At 45.8% G+C, this 20,224-nt stretch overlaps 1 protein-coding gene across 1 annotated transcript; it reads left to right on the top strand.

Annotated features, from left to right (window-relative positions):
• Nucleotides 1-481: 481 nt before the first annotated feature.
• On the top strand, nucleotides 482-2,837 carry LOC114860550 (aerolysin-like protein). Its single transcript, XM_029159223.3, has 2 exons — nucleotides 482-616; nucleotides 1,292-2,837. Exons 1-2 carry the CDS (start codon nucleotides 497-499, stop codon nucleotides 2,255-2,257), a joined length of 1,086 nt encoding a protein of 361 aa, XP_029015056.2. The 5' UTR covers nucleotides 482-496; the 3' UTR covers nucleotides 2,258-2,837.
• The last annotated feature ends 17,387 nt before the right edge of the window (nucleotides 2,838-20,224 follow it).

Genomic DNA, 20,224 nt, shown 5'->3' with positions numbered 1-20,224 from the left:
GTGCCTTTCCTTGATTTTACTTTCTCCAATAAAACCTACTGGCATTAACGTTACCCATCGCAAAGCCGATGATACGGACTGACGACAGTCTGGCAGCATGGACTTGCAGCTTTGTCAATTAATGTTTTTTATATAGTGGTCCTTTACCCAACATAAACATAATAAAGTTTTTTTGCCTTCAGCAACATGGAGAGCGCTGTGGAGGTGAATATGTAGATAAAGCAGTTTGGCACACAGCTCTTTATGAGCCCATATGTGCAGTGGAATCATAAAGCCCACTGGTCCCTGATTATTATTCACATACAAACAGTGAATCTGTTTACTCACATGATGCTGAGAGTTTGGTGTTTGTATTTTCTCATATTTTTTTAAATAATCAAAAGTAAAATACTTGAGACTCAGACTCACAGACACAGCTTTTCTCTTAAAAATAGCCCTGTTCCCTTCTAGAGGCCTTGTCCCACTGCGCTAATGATGCCCAGCTCCCCTTGTGCCAATGAGTGATGTGATCCATCCTTTTAGCATATGTGACATCACACGCCTGGGCTCAATAAGAGGGGACCTTGACCATAATTCGGGACCATTCTGCCTTGGGGCTTCAGCTTCTCTCTTTTTGGTAAGTCTCTACTAATGCTGTTTTTTATTCTTTAAAGTCAATAAGCAGTACAATTGGGACTTTATCACTGAATTTGGGTAAAGAATGATATTTATTTTCCTTTTAAGTCTGAAAATAATTTCAAGGCTGAGATTATAACTTTTTACACAGGACAATTGTAAGAAACTCTATTAATTGCACCTAGTTTAAATGAGTTTATGCCAATAAAATACTAATATTTATGTCTTGGAGTGGCATTTTTTATTTTGTGTTATTTTGTGTTCATGCACTGTATATTTAGGTATTTCTATGTATATCTATATGTTATGTATATTGTGTTTGTTTGTTTTTGTGCATTTGTTATGTGAAAGACTGAGTAGACAATTATGGCTGCTATGGTCACTGCACATGCACATATCCCTTATGTGCACGAAAATGTCTATGTCATGTTTGTGTGTGTATTTGTATGTATGTTGTGATGCACCACCTGCCAACACCAAGACAAATTCCTAGCCCTGTAAAGTGTTCTCTACAGGACCTGGCAATAAAGCTTTTCTGTTTCTGATTTTGATTCTAAAAGGCTGAAATATCAGAGTGGTTGGATACTTGAACTGACCTTGAATAAAAAGACACTGACACACTGAATAAAACATTTATTTTTATTTTTTCTGTGTTTCACTTGTTTTTCCAATGCAGATTAAAGTTGTCCTCAGTAACAACATGTCAGGCCTGGTGCCAGTGCTCATCATTGGAGGATCTGGTGGCAGTTCCTTTTGTTTCGACGGTCGGTATAATGGAGCCACACTGAAAAAAATATGGGTGTGGGTTGGAGGGTGGCAGGTGAAGGCTATCGAGATCTGGCTGACTGATGGTGAAAACCAACTGTTTGGACAGCCTGAAGGGGAGTACTATGAATTTAAGTTTAAAGATGGAGAGTACATTTCATCACTCTCACTGTGGGGAAATGGCGCTGGAACCCGTCTTGGTGCTATTAAGTTTGAGACAAGTCACTCAAACAAATTCTTCGTATACATGACCAGTTGGGGACTGAAAACGGAGTACCCGGTAAACGTTGGCTCTGGAATCTGCTTGGGAGTTATGGGCAGATCAGGTGCCGATATTGACAGTTTAGGGTTTATCTTCATCAACGACATCAAGTCTTCTGTGCTGACCAATGTCAACTATCCCACCCTCCATCAAGTCACCCCCCAGATAGCTACAGAAGAAATCAAGTCTCTAACCTACACGAACAACTCTGATCTCACTCAGTCGTTTTCAGTCGAAACCTCTAAAACCCTATTTAAAAAATCCTCATGGTCTGTGACTAACAAATTGGAACAAAACTTTAATATACAAGTTAAAGCAGGAATTCCAAACATTGTTGAGTTTTCTGCTGGGTTCAGCCTCACAATGGGAGTGGAAAATAGGTATGAATTAGAGAATTCAGAGGAAAAGAAGGAGACCTTCACTTTTAAAGTTGAAATCCTTCCGAGAAAAACAGCTCTTGTTCACATCTCTATTGGCAGAGCCACAGTGGATCTCCCCTACACTGGTATAGTGGAGGTTACCTGCAAAAATGGAGATGTTCTCAGGTTTAACACCAGCGGTACCTACAATGGTATCCTTTACACTAATTCTAAAGCAACTGTGACTCAAAAATGAACCAGTCAAAAAACATTCAAACAATCAAAAGTCTATCTGGCTTTTGTGCAGTAAAGGAGGGGGACGCAATAAATTGTTTAGCAATAAATTCCCTATTGTATATCTTTTTATTTTGTTAGGATGATTTAAACTGCGTTTATTTTATTTGGCGAGATACATTCTGTGAGTCAGATGCTCACACACTAATGAAAAGACTGAACATCGACAGAAAACTAATAAAACCTTCCTGTCACCATTAGAAAACTATAAAACATAAAACTAATATAATATGTACTTGGTCTGTTGAATTACCATCACTGTAGCTTAAATCGTAAAGAATCCTTTACAGTTTAAATGATGTCTGTAGCTTGAAGTATAATGTTGCTGTTAATGCTTGAAGTTATTTAGGCTAAAATAGGTCAAGGTATACTGTAAGTTTCTCTATTCATTTCCTTTAAATTACCTGTTCTCAAAGGTGAATATTTGAATGGTTTGAAGATCTGCTGGACTACTGTGACTGATTGTCTCTCTGAGAACACTGCTCAGCATTCACAGTATTATATTTTACTGTAACTCACATGCATGAAAAGTTTTAAAATGTTTTCTTTGTTTTCATTTGATGCATGTCTCACCAGCATGTTACATATTGTAGTGACCGGCAGTTACGGCAGTATGGGGCACAGGTCTTCCTACCATTAGTGCCCAGAGTAACCTAGCTAGCTAGTTAGCTAAGATAGAGCTTTTTACTGACCGTTGCGGTCACAATATTTATGGCACTTCAGTGCACTACATTACAGATGGAATCATGAATAACTGAGCAACTATGCCACAGTAGGGTTGAAACTGACACATTGCAACACCATTTGACACAGTTAGAACATCGACATTTGCTGGTTGTGAGAACTGCAAAAGAGCAGACCAACCATCTAACCCTCACTGACAAGTGGTTGTTCAGGATCGTAGTCCTTTTTTCATTGTTTATTTAATTATTTTATTCTCAAATAAAAGTTATTCATTCAAAGGTGTGTACTTGTCTTTCTCTGGATAATAATTCATCAGTAGCCTTGATATGGTAAATATGTTTCATAGTCAGATGTTATTAGAGCTGTATTTGGTGCTTCTGCAACTCTGTTTATTACTTTATTTAGGAAATATGTTTGTTATTTAGGTAAACCAAAGACATTTATTTTAAAATATTTTCCACAAGCGCGGCTCTGCTTGTCACTACTTCTCCAGCTTTGGAAAAGAGCTGCTCACACAACACTGATATCTGACTATTTAAGATAAGATATTTTTATTGGAATTATGACTTGTCAAAATGTAGTTGTAGTCTTTAAGGTCCGTGCATGGAGTGCAATTCATTATTCATGTGTAAAATGAAAATTGAATAACGTCTTTTTATGCGGTGTTTCATTTCCGTAAGTCGGTTAAACACATTTGCGATATACTGATTTACTCATTCTCCTTTTCTCTACTTTCAAAACGAAATAAGAAAAAGGAAAAAAAGGGGCGGGGCCAGTCGACAGACTTTCACAATAAAATGCCAAAGAGCATTTGAAGCGCAACATTGACAAATATTTGTAGCTCTTGAAGGATTGCGGTCGTGTTTTGACACACAATGAGACCCACATTGTTAACATTAATCAACGTAACAATTATTTATTTTGCCCGTCTCAGTGCTGACCACTGTCATTTACGTTACGACTCATGGCGTTTGCTAAAGGAATGACAGGTCAGTCAGCTCGGTACGTCGGGTCACTTACAGAATCACCTGCCAACAAAGCTACGTTTTCGGGGCATCCAGCTTCATTAGGAGAGCAGCGATATCACGACCTTGTCGACACCTGATGAGGAAGAATTTTGTGCATCTGCGGTGTTCCGGTGATTTTCAGTTTATGGTGAGACTGAAATCGCGTTGTGATGTTGTGCCGATCATGGCAAGTATTCTAAACAGTGATTTATTACAGTTTATTGTGGCTCTTTAGACATGCTTAATCATTGGAGTTCCTGTCTCAGAGCCTGCTTTACCTGCAGGAGAATAACAGCCACTCAACCTGCCTCACAATAACTGAACTCATTGTGAGCCATGACTACCCTGATGTGCAACGCATCATCTTTGTGAGGCAGATTCTGTGTGATCAGATGATCCGTCACACAACATCAAGGTGTTACTGTATGTACAGAGAAGATGAGTGCCTGCAGAGGATTTTTTTATTCTCCACCACCTACCTTCGGTATTGGTTTAGTAGTCATCATACCTTGCATTGAACATCTTACGTGCAGATGACAGATGAATCAGAAACAACAGTGCATCCTGGAACACTGTGTGTTCACCTCTTGTAATGCAGTCCCAAATCATAGCCCTGCATGCTGTTGTTCTTCTGGGGTGTGGAAGGGATTTTGGCCAAAAGAGGACATTCGTGTCAATGATGACTGTCACTCAGCCTCATATAGGTCATAGGACTGCATTACAACCCACAGTGTTCCAGGATGCACTGTTGTTTCTGATTCATCTGTCATCCTGATCTGAGGAAAACAGTCTGTAGCTCTTTTAGCAACTTGTTTTCAAATAATTAAGCCATTGTTTTATATGTTTCTATGCTGATAGATAATATTACATTTTACATGTTCTATAAATTTCAGCCTTGAAGATGTTGAATATTTTGTGAGTTGGCAGATTTAAACTTATGAAAAAAGTTAAAAACATATGGGCAGTTCTGACTACAAATGTTTTGTGAAAAAAAGGACTGCTGCTGTACTTGTCAGGCTTCTGCAGATATCGGACCCACATGCACAGCACAGACAGGTTGGTGGTTTAAGAGGTGACAGTCTTTATTACGTAGCTTTTTATTACGTAAAATTGGAAACAGGACTAAGACATGACATTACTATCATAGGAACATGCACATAAGATATTCAATGCAAGGTAGATAGATAGATAGAATACCTTTATTGTCCCGCGATGGGGAAATTAGCATGTTGCAACAGCACAGAGACATAAAGACATATATACAGAAGAAATAACACAAAAATAATTATAAGAAATTAGAACTTAGAACTCCACAGGTTATCAACATCATGTACATATAACAATGAGGTAAGGTGACTGCACCAAACAAAGTGAGATATTAAAGTGATTAAAGTGGTGCATTTGCTCTGGAGATGTAGCATGTGTGTGGCAGTGTGGTAGAAATGTGCACCATGTTATAAGTGTTCATTATAAAGTCTGACAGCAGCAGGAAGTAAAGACCTGCGGAATCCCTCCTTCCCACAGTGAGGGTGGATCAGTCTGTCACTGAATCTGCTCTCCAGGGCAGACAGTGTGTCCTGCTGTGGGTGGGACTCGTTGTCCAGCATAGATTTGAATCTTGCCAGAACCCTTCTGTTTCTCTCTCACTGACTCCAGAGTGCAGCCCAGGACAGAGCTGGACTTCTTAATGACCTTATCCAGCTTCTTCCTCTCCCTCTCTGTGATGCTGCTGCTCCAGCAGACCACACTGTACAGGACGGCTGATGCCACCACAGAGTCATAGAAAGTCCTCAGGAGCGTCCCCTTCAGTCCAAACGACCTCAGCCTTCTTAGTAGGTAGAGTCTGCTCTGACACTTCCTGTATAGTGCGTCTGTGTTGTTAGTCCAGGCTAGTTTGTTGTTAAGGTGAACACCCAGTTACTTGTAACAGTCCACTGTCTGGGTGTTCATTCCCTGAATGTTCACTGGAGGAGGGGGTGTAAACTGACATCAGTGCCGCAACAGTGCGGCTGGGCTTCTAAAAGTGGGCCAGGGAATGATGGAGGAGGTAGATGATGGCGTCCTCTACTCCGATGCCAGGCTGGTAGGCAGAACCATTGCTGAGCTCTCCATGCAGCACAGTTGATGTAGAAACAGTCTCTCAGGTATGATGACTACTAAACCAATTCCGAAGGTAGGTGGTGCAAAATAAAAAGATCCTCTGCAAGCACTCATCTGCTCTGTACATACAGTAACACCTGGATGTTGCGTGACGGATCATCTGATCACACACACTTTGCCACGGAATCTGCCTCACAAAGATGATGCGATGCAAATTAGGGCAGTCATGGCTCACAATGAGTTCAGTTATTGTGAGGCAGTGGCTGTTATTCTCCCGCAGGTAAAGCAGGCTCTGAGACAGGAAGTCTAATGATGGAGCTTGTCTAAACAGCCACAGTAGATTGTAATAAATCACTGTTTAGAATACTTGCAAAGATCGGCACAACATCAGAGCGTCTTCTTGGGGATAAGAGCATCAACCGGCCAAGCAGGAGGACGCGATTTCAGTCTCATCATAAACTGAAAATCACCGGAACACCGCAGATGCACAAAATTCTTCCTCATCAGGTGTCGACAAGGTCGTGATGCCGCTGCAGTCTAATGAAGCAGGATGCCACGAAAACTTAGCTTTGGCACATTGGAAGATGTGTGGAGCAACGTTCCAGAACGACGTGTGGTGGGGACCTGATGGAAAATCATGTTTGCCCAAGCATTTCTTTCCTCATTATGCTAAATTAACGCATGAATTGGATCATGTATCAAAGGGCGGGATGGTGACGGCACTGACTCAACATTGGTTTACAAAGGGGTTTTGCATTTATCCACAGAAATTCTGTGCATAAATTTTAATAGATGTGCATGATTTGTAATACACACAACACAGGTCGTAAACAAAAACAAACATTATCTGCAAATCCACAGCCAACCAGAACATTTGAATACCTAATGATGGATTTCATTGAGCTAACGCCATGTCAAGGGAAGAAGTACTGTCTCACCATTGTGGACATGTGGTCCAAGTGGATTGAAGCGTTTCCAGCAAAACATGCCACTAGTGGTACAGTGGCTAAGGCGTTGCTAACTGAAATACTGCCCCGATGGGGCATCCCAGAGAGAATCTCTAGTGCCAATGGCACACATTTTGTGAACAAAGCCATTGACAAAATTGGTTCCCTTTTAGGCATTGACATAAGAAGTCACTGCGCTTACCACCCAGCCAGTGGAGGGGCTATAGAACGGGAGAATGGCACCCTGAAACGTAAAAATTGGCTAAATGTTGTGAAAAAACAGGACTCACATGAATTCAGGCACTACCAGTAGTGACCAAAGATGAGACAAAGATCTAGGGTAAATTTAAGCCCTTTTGACATCCTGTTTGGAAAACTCCCACATATGGGAATGAGAGGCCGTTACCATCCACCTCTCTATACGAGGATGACATGCTACAGTATTGTAAATTGTTGTCTGCTGTTCTTTCTCTTTAAGGACCAGTTGCTCGGGTGAACTCCATACAAACTGGTTGGCTATTGCATTGACACTGTGGACGAGGACAAGACAACACGCAGTGACGCAGCAATAAAGGACTGTGAGAAATACTTTGTGTTGTTGCACCCATGACTGACGATGACTGTGCTACAGACATGTTCTGACGGGACAAAGACCACCGTGAGACTTCATCTGATACTAGTGATGATTCTGACACTGAAAAAGACTACTTTGTGTAAACAATGACTGTGTTCTATTCTTTTGCTAAGCTTTATCATCAGAGGTGCTTTCACTTCTACAAAAACAGCTCTTGCCCTTTTCAGTGAACAATTTATGATGATAGCTACTGAAAATCTTTGTGAATTTGGCTATGCTGATGTTTCGGTGTTCACTCTATGTCTTGATTAATAATAATCAAAGGGGAGGGAATGTAATGGAAATTTCATGTATGTGAAAGTATTTTCTATTGTGATAGAATTTATATATGTAATCCAATGAGTACTGCTATTTGTTTGATGTGTTATAAAACGTTGCATTTAGTATAAGATGATCAAATCTATGAACACTCTGTTCTTTGTATGTTACACGTTTCACTGAGTTGTTACATTTTGGCTCCTTAGCAACAATGAAGATAATAAGGGAGGCACAGAGAGAGAGATTCATCAGTTCCCAACATTTTTTGCCTCTACAGTGTCATAGTTGCTCAGTGATTCATGAGGCTTCGATTTCGCCATGGCGTGATGTGGTATGGCAATGACTTAGCACAGAGTGATAGGCTCGGGAGGTATATGAAGGGAGCGGAGGGCAGGCACAGGTGTGAGAAATTGAACTGATTGCCTGAGGAGGAGGAAGGAGAGGGAGTGGGTATAGTCCAAAGCAGAGGCGTGGCATGGTGAGGGAAACAGAATGTCTGGTGGAGCCAGCCCAGGATCATGACAGCTTCTTCACATCACTGTTGGACAAGCTAAGCAGCGCTTTGAGCAACAGGAACTGGCAATCATTACAGACCTTCAAATAGTACATGGATGATTTTGGTCTCTGTGACATGTTCTCTTAATCCTACCTCCAGGGATTACACCTCTCCAGTTCACCACTCTCACTCCTGTGTAGATTACAATTTAGTTATTAACTCAGTTATACAAGATCTGACACCAAAATTCACAGTCAGTGATCATGCACCAGTGTCCATTTTCTTGATTAAGACATTTGCACCATCAACCAGGAATTTGAGGTTTAAAGCTCCCTGATCATACAGCTTTTCACTCTAAAGAATATTGGACTTTAATGTCTCAGTAAGGTCTCTGTAAATTTTCATTCCATAAAACTCTTTAGATCGTCCACACTGCCCCTGTCAATGTGTGGTTTTCACTCCCCATCAGCAAACGCTGTGTTTTCTGGGCGTGTCGCAAGCGAAGCTGCTCACCACACCTCTGTGCGGAAGCGCATACCTTTTTTGTTGTTGTTGTTTTTTTTTTTAAATTGGCTCCATGGATACGAGCCACCGCACAGTTAGGATACTATAGGTGGCAGTAGTGCGACTATGAGAATACAATCCACCGCAATCCTCCACAGAAGAAGACCCACTACAGAACTGCACGATGTTAGCCAGCCAGCTAGTTCGTAGCGTAGTAGAACCATACGTCTACGATCCCGAATCTGACCCTGAAGCTGAAGAGGAAGCTGTTGAAGTCACCACATTTCGGCTGATGCAAGATGTGTCTCATTGGTAATGTCGCATTTACTTCAATTTAATTGATTTATGTAATTTGCAAAGCGACTAGCGGTTGCAAATGCATATGCTAAATGGCGTGTGCAGCTTGAATATTCACAACACGACTTACCTGGAAAACACGCTAATAGAAAACACTACTTTAGCTTACATTATACAAATAAATAAAAGTTTGAGAGCATAGCTGAAATATACATTTTACATTTACACATATTAATGTTTTTGGTCATTCTTGATAAATCTGACAGTAATATGTCTCTGTATGTGAAGTTGTTACAGGTATCTAGTCTACAGAGGCTAGTGAGCTGGTGCTGGGGATTCCGGGGTTGAAGAATCTGACTTGCCATCTCTTCCTGCTTGGGTTGTAGGTGAAGGCAGAGTTTACTGATGGATAAAACACTAAAACACTCATTGTATGTTGATGTAGACCACCTGTGGAATAACTCCTTTACCATTTGAGTAAAAATGTGTTTTTTGTGAGTCCAATACAAATTAAGTTTTTTTTTTTTTATTTATATATAATTTATGCTTTTTGGCCAGTTCACCTTTATAGCTTACTATATGTCATGTTTCACGCCATGTCCTGTTGTTCGTCATGTTTCACGCCATGTCCTGTTGTCACACTACTTCCTGTTTTATTTTGTAGACTTCCTGTTATCAGTTCATTCACCGCACCTGTCTGTAATCGGTAATCAAGTCTCCGTGTATTTAACCACCACCTGTGTCCTTAGTTCTCCGCCAGATTGTCGTGTTTCTTCAGTGTTCCGAGTTTCATTAGCGTCCCGTGTTTCCTGAGAGTTCTGAGTTTCGTTCGTGTTTCTTGTTCCTGTTTTTCCTTGTGTATCCTGCCTGATCCTGGACTAACTATTGATCGTGAGTTTGCCTTATCCCTGCCCGTACTTTTGCCGAGCCCTTTTTGTGTATGACCTGGACCGTCTGACCGTGCCTTGAAAAATAAACCTCTGTTTGATCATAATCCTGCCTTCGTGCTGTGCATGTGGGTCCGCCGCCTGCCCCAAGCCTGACAGAACAATCTGGCCAAACTTAGACCCAGCCAGCACTCAGCCTCCGGTCAGGTCAGTGACTGCTTTCTCTTGTTTTTTTTTACGGCGAACATCATTCTCCCGAGGAAGTATGGAGTTCACCTGCGCCGAGCTACCCAGCGACCTACGTGTTTATTTTAAAATCCTCGCGGAGGATTACCGACGGGCGAGGAACCCGGAGAACCAGCGCAGCGCCGTGGAGGTGGCGATATTGACGCTGGAGGACGATGACACCGCGTTAGATCACCCCAGTGTTCGTCGCCTCTATGAGCGACTGTGCGCAAAGTTTGATGAGTTAAGCGACGCGCTCTGCACCACGCCAGCACCGGTCGCACCGCCGATGGTTCGGTTTCCTCCTCCCCGCCCCGTCGGACCGTCGTGCCTGCACCAACCTGCCCAGCTCCATGGTTGTTCCCCTGGGAGGACTTCCTGCACTCACGCGGTCCCCAGTTTCCAGTCCAGCCGCGCGCTGTTCAGTCTCCAGTTCAGCCGCGCGCTGTTCAGTCTCCAGTTCAGCCGTGTGTTGCCCAGTCCCCAGCTCAGCCGTGTTTTGCCCAGTCTCCAGCTCAGTCGTGTTTTGCCCAGTCTCCAGCTCAGTCGTGTTCTGCCCAGTCTCCAGCTCAGTCGTGTTTTGCCCAGTCTCCAGCTCAGTCGTGTTCTGCCCAGTCTCCAGCTCAGTCGTGTTTTGCCCAGTCCCCAGTTCAGCCGTGTTTTGCCCAGTCTCCAGCTCAGTCGTGTTTTGCCCAGTCTCCAGCTCAGTCGTGTTTTGCCCAGTCTCCAGCCCAAGTTCAGACGCCGCGGCCTCGTTTCACCATGCGGATCCCGGTACAGAGGTCCGGTCCACACCGCTCCCAGCGCCTCAAACGACGGACAGTCGCAGCTGCTCCAGACGGCGACGGCGGCGGCGCGGTTCCAGGATTCCGGGTCCCGCGGTCTCGGTCATGGGGACCGAGCAGCCTCCTTCTCCGACAGAGGAGCCCCTTGATTCTCCGACTGACTGTGTCCCTCTGATAACAGGCATCCCAGACAGCGTCGCCCGACGGGTCCACCTCCTCTGCTCTCCTCCAGTTGCGTTTCTCTTCGCCCACCTCATGAACACCGCAGATTCGGCAGCAGACCAGGGCACGAGAGAACAATTGTTCAAGAAAGCAGCCGCTCTCGTCCTGAGGGAACCTGTCCTGCGTGAAGTCCTGCAACTTCCGGGCCTGCAGCCAGCAGCCGCTTCATGTCCCACCTCTCAGTCAGGTCAGTCAAGCCACGCTCAGTTTCCAGCCCCAGCTCAGCCATGCTCTGTTCAGTCTCCAGTCCAGCCGAGCCCAGTTCAGTCTCCAGTCCAGCCGAGCCCAGTTCAGTCTCCAGTCCAGCCGAGCCCAGTTCAGTCTCCAGTCCAGCCGAGCCCAGTTCAGTCTCCAGTCCAGTCGAGCCCAGTTCAGCCTCCAGTCCAGTCGAGCCCAGTTCAGTCTCCAGTCCAGTCGAGCCCAGTTCAGTCTCCAGTCCAGTCGAGCCCAGTTCAGTCGAGCCCAGTCCAGTCGAGTCACGTCCCAGTCCAGTCCAGTCCAGTCACGCTCAGTCCTTGTCCCAGTCAGAGGGCACCGTCCGTCTGACGACTGTTAGTTCCCCCCAGTCAGGCCCGACGTCTCCCCCGTCGAGCTCGGCAGCTGTAAGCTGTCATGCCGGCTCCGGAGGGGACGCCGTTCCAGTCCCTGTCGGCCATGTTACGGCCGTTCCTGTCGGCCGTGTTGAGGCCGTTCCAGTCGGCCATGTTGCGGCCGTTCCAGTCCCCGTTCCTGTTGGCCATGTTGAGGCCGTTCCTGTCGGCCATGTTGCGGCCGTTCCAGTCCCTGTTCCTGTCGGCCGAGTAGAGGTCGTTCCTGTTCCTGTCGGCCAAGTAGAGGTCGTTCCTGTTCCTGTCGGCCAAGTAGAGGTCGTTCCTGTTCCTGTCGGCCATGTTGCGGCCGTTCCAGTTCCTGTTTCTGTCGGCCATGTTGCGGCCGTTCCAGTTCCTGTTCCTGTTCCTGTCGGCCATGTTGCGGCCGTTCCAGTTCCTGTTCCTGCTCCTGTCGGCCATGTTGCGGCCGCTCCAGTTCCTGTTCCTGTCCCTGTCGACCAAGTTGAGGTCGTTCCTGTCCCTGTCGGTCCAGTTGTGGGCGTTCCTGTCGGCCCAGTTGAGGGCGTTCCTGTCGGCCCAGTTGAGGGCGTTCCTGTCGGCCCAGTTGAGGGCGTTCCTGTCGGCCCAGTTGAGGGCGTTCCTGTCGGCCCAGTTGAGGGCGTTCCTGTCGGCCCTGTAGCGGTCGTTCCAGTCGGCCCTGTAGCGGTCGTTCCAGTCCCTGTCACCCCTGTAGCGGTCGTTCCAGTCCCTGTCACCCCTGTAGCAGTCGTTCCAGTCCCTGTCACCCCTGTAGCGGTCGTTCCAGTCCCTGTCACCCTCGGAGCCGCAGCGCCCGCCAGCCTACAGGAGGAGGCAGCGGCAGTCCCCGCGCACCTCCAGGAGGAGGTCGCGCCAGCTGCAGTTCCTGCGCACCTCCAGGAGGAGGTCGCGCCAGCTGCAGTTCCTGCGCACCCCCAGGAGGAGGTCGCGCCAGCTGCAGTTCCTGCGCACCTCCAGGAGGAGGTCGCGCCAGCTGCAGTTCCTGCGCACCTCCAGGAGGAGGTCGCGCCAGCTGCAGTTCTGGCGGACCTCCAGGAGGGGGTCGCGCCAGCCGCAGTCCCGGCGGACCTCCAGGAGGGGGTCGCGCCAGCCGCAGTTCCGGCGGACCTCCAGGAGGGGGTCGCGCCCGTCGCAGTTCTGGCGGACCTCCAGGAGGGGGTCGCGCCAGCCGCAGTCCCGGCGGACCTCCAGGAGGGGGTCGCGCCAGCCGCAGTTCCGGCGGACCTCCAGGAGGGGGTCGCGCCCGTCGCAGTCCCGGCGGACCCCCAGGAGGGGGTCGCGCCCGTCGCAGCTCCCGCTGCACCTGCATCGGTTCCTGGCGGCCCGGCTCCGGCTGCACCTGCATCGGTTCCTGGCGGCCCGGCTCCGGCCGCACCTGCATCGGTTCCTGGCGGCCCGGCTCCGGCCGCACCTGCATCGGTTCCTGGCGGCCCGGCTCCGGCCGCACCTGCATCGGTTCCTGGCTCTCGTCACGGTGGTCCAAGGAGGACGCCGCTGGTTCCTGTCTCTCGTCGCGGTGGTCCAAGGAGGACGCCGCTGGTTCCTGTCTCTCGTCGCGGTGGTCCAAGGAGGACGCCGCTGGTTCCTGTCTCTCGTCGCAGTGGTCCAAGGAGGACGCCGCTGGTTCATGTTTCTCGTCGCGGTGGTCCAAGGAGGACGCCGCTGGTTCCTGCCTCGTCCTTGGCTCGGCTGCCGGACTGGTGGCCTCGCCCTCGGCGCCTCCTGCGTGGATGGCGCTGCCTCCTGCGGCGACGCCCGCCTCGACTCCTCAGTCTCTGGGATCAGCGTCCACCTGGAGGACGTTGCCATGCGGGGTGGTCCCCGGGGACATCGGCCCGGCTCAAGGGCACTAGGAGTGCCACCCTGGCTCAGCGGCTGCTGAGCAGGATCTCGCCACGCCGTCACCCTCCGTGAGAGAATCCCTGGACTCCGTGTTTTTCCTGTTCGTGGACCTTGTGTTTTTCCAGGTTTGGGACTTGGTTTGTCAGTGGACTCTTGTTTTGGCCCTCCTCCGGTCCTCGTGTGCCTTGAGGGGTAGGGATTCGGTCCCTCCGCCTGGGACCACCCTCCGCCCGCCCTGGTTTGGGGGGGGGGCTTCCGTGGGCGCCGTGGAAGGCGCCATAGGGGGGGGGGTACTGTCATGTTTCACGCCATGTCCTGTTGTTCGTCATGTTTCACGCCATGTCCTGTTGTCACACTACTTCCTGTTTTATTTTGTAGACTTCCTGTTATCAGTTCATTCACCGCACCTGTCTGTAATCGGTAATCAAGTCTCCGTGTATTTAACCACCACCTGTGTCCTTAGTTCTCCGCCAGATTGTCGTGTTTCTTCAGTGTTCCGAGTTTCATTAGCGTCCCGTGTTTCCTGAGAGTTCTGAGTTTCGTTCGTGTTTCTTGTTCCTGTTTTTCCTTGTGTATCCTGCCTGATCCTGGACTAACTATTGATCGTGAGTTTGCCTTATCCCTGCCCGTACTTTTGCCGAGCCCTTTTTGTGTATGACCTGGACCGTGTGACCGTGCCTTGAAAAATAAACCTCTGTTTGATCATAATCCTGCCTTCGTGCTGTGCATGTGGGTCCGCCGCCTGCCCCAAGCCTGACACTATATTAGAAAGAGAAAAACATGTAATTTCAATACTATGATTTCCTGAATAAAAGTGTTTTCCCTTCAGAAACAGAGTTCAGTGAAATACGTAACAGTCAAAGCCAACTTTATTGTCAACCAAAAAAGTGCACCACTACTCCAAAGCTAGAACAAACTGTTATCTTCACACTCCAATGTGCAGTTTATAGGTTACTGAGTTAATTAAGAAGTCTGGGGGTTTAAAGAAGCTATTGCAGGGCCTTGCATATTAAATGCTTGATGGAAGTAGGGTAAACAGACCATGTCCTGGGTAGGGGGTACACTTGGTTATGTTGGAGATTTGTTTCTGCAGCAGGACAGGTATAGTTGTAAATAGATGACCAGGGAGATGTGGTGATCCTTGTTCTCATCACTATTTGGAAGACTGAGCGCAAGCAGTCCTCTACCAGATGGAAGCTGTGGCTGTCCTCACCATCACCTCATCAAAACAAAAGGTACTGCAATCAGAATTGTCGATTAGTGAAATGTTCATTATTATGAAGGTCAAAACCTTCTCTAATGTAAGAATGCACAATACCAGACAAAAAATTAAACCAAACAAGAGGACAGGCCTGTCTGCGCTAAAACAACAGATAAACAGTTGTTACAATTCAAATATAAAATCTAAACAGTATATATCAATTAAAATCTTCTATTGCCTATCTTACTGTTGGTACATACAAACTTACATACCTTCACTCCTGAGCTGGGCAGCAGATGTCTGTGTACCAACAGTCTGCAGTTATTTCTCTGTTTGACAGCCTCCTTGCATGTGGGTAACTGGGATGTGCCCCGCTACAGTATAGAAAAGACAATGTTAAATTTACTGTAAATTGTATTGGTCCTACAAATATAATGGCTATGGTACAAGCTATAGGTAACTGACCAGATAAGCAGCAGTTATTGTAGAGATGTGACTAATTAGCAACTAAGCTTGCAACACAACACAGTAATTCATCCATCCATTTTCTAAACCGCTTACTCCCTAATGCGGGGTCACGGGGGTGCTGGAGCCTAACCCAGCTGGCTATGGGTGAGAGGCAGGGTACACCCTGGACGGGTCGCCAGTCCATCGCAGGGCAACACATAGACAGACAACCATTCACACACACACTCACACCTACGGGCAATGGAGAGAAGCCAATCAACCTAACGCACGTCTTTGGACTGTGGGAGGAAGCCGAGAACCCGGAGAGAACCCACGCAAACCCACGCAAACCTCACCTTGTGTCCTCTGGGAGACTGGGAAGGCAGTTAAGGCAGAGAAAGAACTAGACAAAGTAATTTCTCCGAGAAAATATGTGGAAGAGCTGTTCTGTTGAAAGGATGCCAACAATGATAAGTTGCTGACATCAAGACGTTGACTACGCCAAAACGATGACAAAGATTTAAGAGATAAAAACGATTAAAACACTGACCAAGGTAAAAAGACGACAAAGATTACAGAGTTGACCAAGGTAAAAACATGACAAAGTTTAAAAAGATGACAAAAATTAAAAAGTTCACCAACATAAAAAGATGACACATTAAATAGGTGACCAAGGTGCATTGTTGACGATCATGAAAAAGCTATTTTAAAAAGATTGAAGGAAGTATTTGTGTTTAATTGCTTAACTGTAAAACAGTTTAATAACTAGTCATAATTAACCTGTAATAACCAAAAATCTTTGGTTTAAAGGCCATTAAAGGTCATTAATTACATTAGTGCTTTTATTTTGAAAGAATTTAGAGGGTGTGTGCGTGGGTGATTGCTAAACTTTAATATAGTCTTAAATAGTCATATAATAGTCAAATATAGTCAAATAATGCTATTAAAGCTAGTAAGTTCCATTGGCACTTTTATTTTGAAAGAATTTAAAGGATGTGTGTGTGGGTATTTACTAAACTGTCAATTAGTCTTTTAATAGTCACAATTAACCATTAAAAAAAGGAAAAATAATGATATAATATTGAAGCTAAGTAATTCTATTGGTGCTTTTATTTTGAAATAATTTAGAGGAGGTGTGTGGGGGTATTTACTAAACTATGAATTGGTCTTAATATTCTTAATTAACCATTCAAAGATAAAAAGCGTGCTATTAAAGCTAAGAAATTGCATTGGTGCTTTTATTTTGAAAGGATTTAGGGGAGGCATGTGTGGGGTAATTACTAAACTGTTATTAGTCTTTAAATAGTCATAATTAACCAGTCGAAAGCAGAAATATTGCTATTAAAGGTAATTATTTGTCTTGGTGTTTTTATTTTGAAAAGATTTAGAGGACATCTGTGCTTAATTATTACACAATCCAATAGTGCACTTGACTAATCAGTAATAAGCATGGAAGTGCAACTGCTTCAGTTGATATTGTCATGGAGACGAAAGATGCAAAAACATCTGTTCTCTGAAAGCAGAGTTTCACCCGTGATAAACAGGCTTGTTCCAGCTAAACCATAATAGTTATATAGTTAGTAGTTTCAGGATCTCGCTGCACTTTGAGGCAGATAGCGACTAATGTATAGGTCTGATGGCTTAGTCAGACAACCATTAGAAAGAAAAAAAATACTGTATGACTACAATTTAGTGAAAAATTTACGGTGATAGAGTGAGAACTGTGGCTGTAGTGACGAGTTAAGACAGAAGTTCTGTCTTAGAAAACGAGCCCTCGCATTCTAGCTGTGACATCACGCACTCTAGCTCATGCAATATACAGTACACTAATGGAAAAGCTGAAAAATCACTAAAACCAAACGATATTTAGATGCTCACAAGTCAAAAACTATACAAAATATGAGGACGTTGATTTACAAGGAGAAAGTTGAACGATGATAGACGCTTTTGAAGTTTAAATGATTTTTTATTTTTTTATTATTATTAACAGCTGGCAGCTGGTTACAACAGCTCCTGTCTTCTTTGTTCTATTTAATACTTTCTTTGCTTATTTATGCTTATTCTTTCCTGTTTTCGTTAAGTATATTAGTGTAGTGTACATAACTTGCACACAACTTCTACAGTACATAGTTTCTTTTCTTAATTTTTCCGCAGTACAAACGCTGCCTAATGGATAATTTTCATATGCTGCGAGCGGTCAGGACGCAGGACAGCGGTAAGAGGAAGGGAGGGGGCCTGGCTGTGTTTGTTAACATAAGATGGTGTAAACCAGGACACAGCAATATTAAAGAAAAACTGTGTAATAAAGACATTGAGCTGATAGCGGTGGGCATGAGGCCATTCTACCTGCCAAGGGAGTTCACACGTTATACTAATCGCTGTGTATGCCCCCCCCTTTGCTAATGCTGACACAGCCTCTGAGACCCTGCTCTCAGTCACACCAGACCCTCCAGGCTGGTGCAGTGTTTTGCCAACAAGCCCTGGGTCACCCCGCTAAAGAAGAGGAAGAGAGCGTTGAAATCTACTCCAGCACCCAGGTGAGAAATGAGCTCAAGAAGATCAAAGCCAGGAAAGCAGCCGGACCAGATGGCATCAGCTCCAGACTCCTAAAGGCCTGTGCAGGTGAACTGTGTCGAGTCATGGAATATGTCTTCAATCTGAGCCTCAAGCTGAGGACGGTACCACGGGTCTGGAAGACCTCATGCGTGGTACCAGTACCCAAGACACCGCATGCCAAAAACCTTAGCAGCTTCAGACCAGTGGCTACATCTGATAAAGACACTGAAGAGACTGGTCCTGGATCACCTCTGCTCTACGGTGGAAACCTACCTGGACCCGCTGCAGTTCGCCGACCGATGTGGCATAGGAGTAGAGGACGCTGTCTTCTTCCTCCAACATTGAGCACTTTCTTAATTGGAGAAGCCCAGCAGCACTCTGAGGAGAATGTTTTTTCCAGTGCTTTCAACACCATCCAGCTGGTGCTTCTTAAACACAAACTGGAGGAGCCTGGTGTGGATGTCCATCTTACAGAGTGGAATATAGACTATCTCACAAACAGGCCTTGGTTTGAGAGAGCCAGGGACTGTGTGTCTGACACTCTGACCTGCAGTGTAGGGGCCCCACTGTACTGTTCTGCCTGTACTGGCCCACCTTCCTCTTCACCCTCTATACATCAGACTTTAGACACAACACGGACAGCTGTGTTCCGCAGAAGTTTTCTGATGACTCTGCAATCGTCGGACTGATCACCGATGATGACAATGCAGAATACAGAGGACTTACTCAGGACTGGTGCCAGCGGAATCACCTCCTGATCAATGCAGGAAAAACGGAGGAGATGGTGGTGGATTTTCGCAGATGTAAGCCTGCTGTCATCTCACCAATCCACATCCAGGGAATGAACGTTTAAAGAGTAGACTTTAAGTACCTGGGTGTGCATCTGAACAATAAACTGGACTGGACTCAATACGAATGCACGATCAACATCCATGTTTTTGATTTGCTTTACCCATTATTTTTATTTTCCTTTATTTTTATAATAAATCAGACAAAAGACAACTCTCTTATCTGTCTCTTTACGGGAAATTTCCACCACAACATCTAAAATATAGATCCTTCAGCAACATTGATTTTTTTTAGTTCTTCAAATACTATGGATGGTGCTGTTTAGAGATGTTCTGTCAGCAGTTAGTGTGGCACAGCAGTTAAGGGCTTGACTCCAACCCTGAAGACTCTGAATATATGCAAAACCGATCTTTAAATATTTTTTAGCTATGTATTCAATTCCAGCTGTTTTTAATGTTTAATCTACTTTCAGCAATTCTTCAGCAATACATTTTGCAAGCAGCCAGTGCAGAGAAGGTAATGTAGGAAAAATGTGATCTCTCTCTTTCTAAGTCCTGTCAGAACTCTGGATACATCATTTTGAATTAGCTGTAGGCTTTTTAAGGAGCTGTTATGACATCCTATGAGTAAGGAGTTACAGTAGTCCAGTCTAGAGGTGAATCAGTTTCCCTGCATCACTCAGACTTCAGACACAACACGGACAGCTGTGTTCTGCAGAAGTTCTCTGACGACTCTGCGATCGTCGGACTGATCACCGATGATGACGACGCAGAGTACAGAGGACTCACTCAGAACTTTGTGGACTGGTGCCAGCGGAACCACCTCCTGATCAATGCAGGGAAAACAAAGGAGATGGTGGTGGATTTCCGCAGACAGCAGCCTGCTGTCATCCCATCGATGCACACCTAGGGAAGGGACATTGAGAGAGTGGACTCTTACAAGTACCTGGGTGTGCATCTGAACAAAAAAACTGGACTGGACTCATAACACGGATGCACTGTACAGGAAGGGTCAGAGCAGACTCTACCTGCTGAGGAGACTGCGGTCTTTTGGAGTGAGGGGGCCACTCCTGAAGACCTTCTATGTCTCTGTGGTGGCATCAGCCATCCTGTACGGTGTGGTCTGCTGGGGCAGCAGCATCACAGTGAGGGACAGGAAGAGAATGGACAGGATTATCAAGAAGTCCAGCTCTGTCCTGGGCTGCACTCTGGACACGGTGCAGGAGGTGGGTGAGAGAAGGGTCCTGGCTAAACTGACATCCATCATGGACCAGGACTCTCACCCACTGGAGGACTCACTGTCTGCTCTGGAGAGCAGCTTCAGTAGCAGACAGATCCACCCTCGCTGTGTGAAGGAGAGATATCGTAGATCCTTCCTACCTGCTGCTGTCAGACTGTATAATCAGAACTGTTGACCTCGTCCCACTACAGTCACTCACCCACTGCATCAGTGGTTTTT

This window comes from Betta splendens, chromosome 8 (assembly GCF_900634795.4).
Source record: "Betta splendens chromosome 8, fBetSpl5.4, whole genome shotgun sequence".
Classification (NCBI taxonomy): domain Eukaryota; kingdom Metazoa; phylum Chordata; class Actinopteri; order Anabantiformes; family Osphronemidae; genus Betta; species Betta splendens.
The sequence above is the reverse complement of the archived record's forward strand: the minus strand, read 5'-3'. Positions and strand labels throughout refer to the sequence as shown.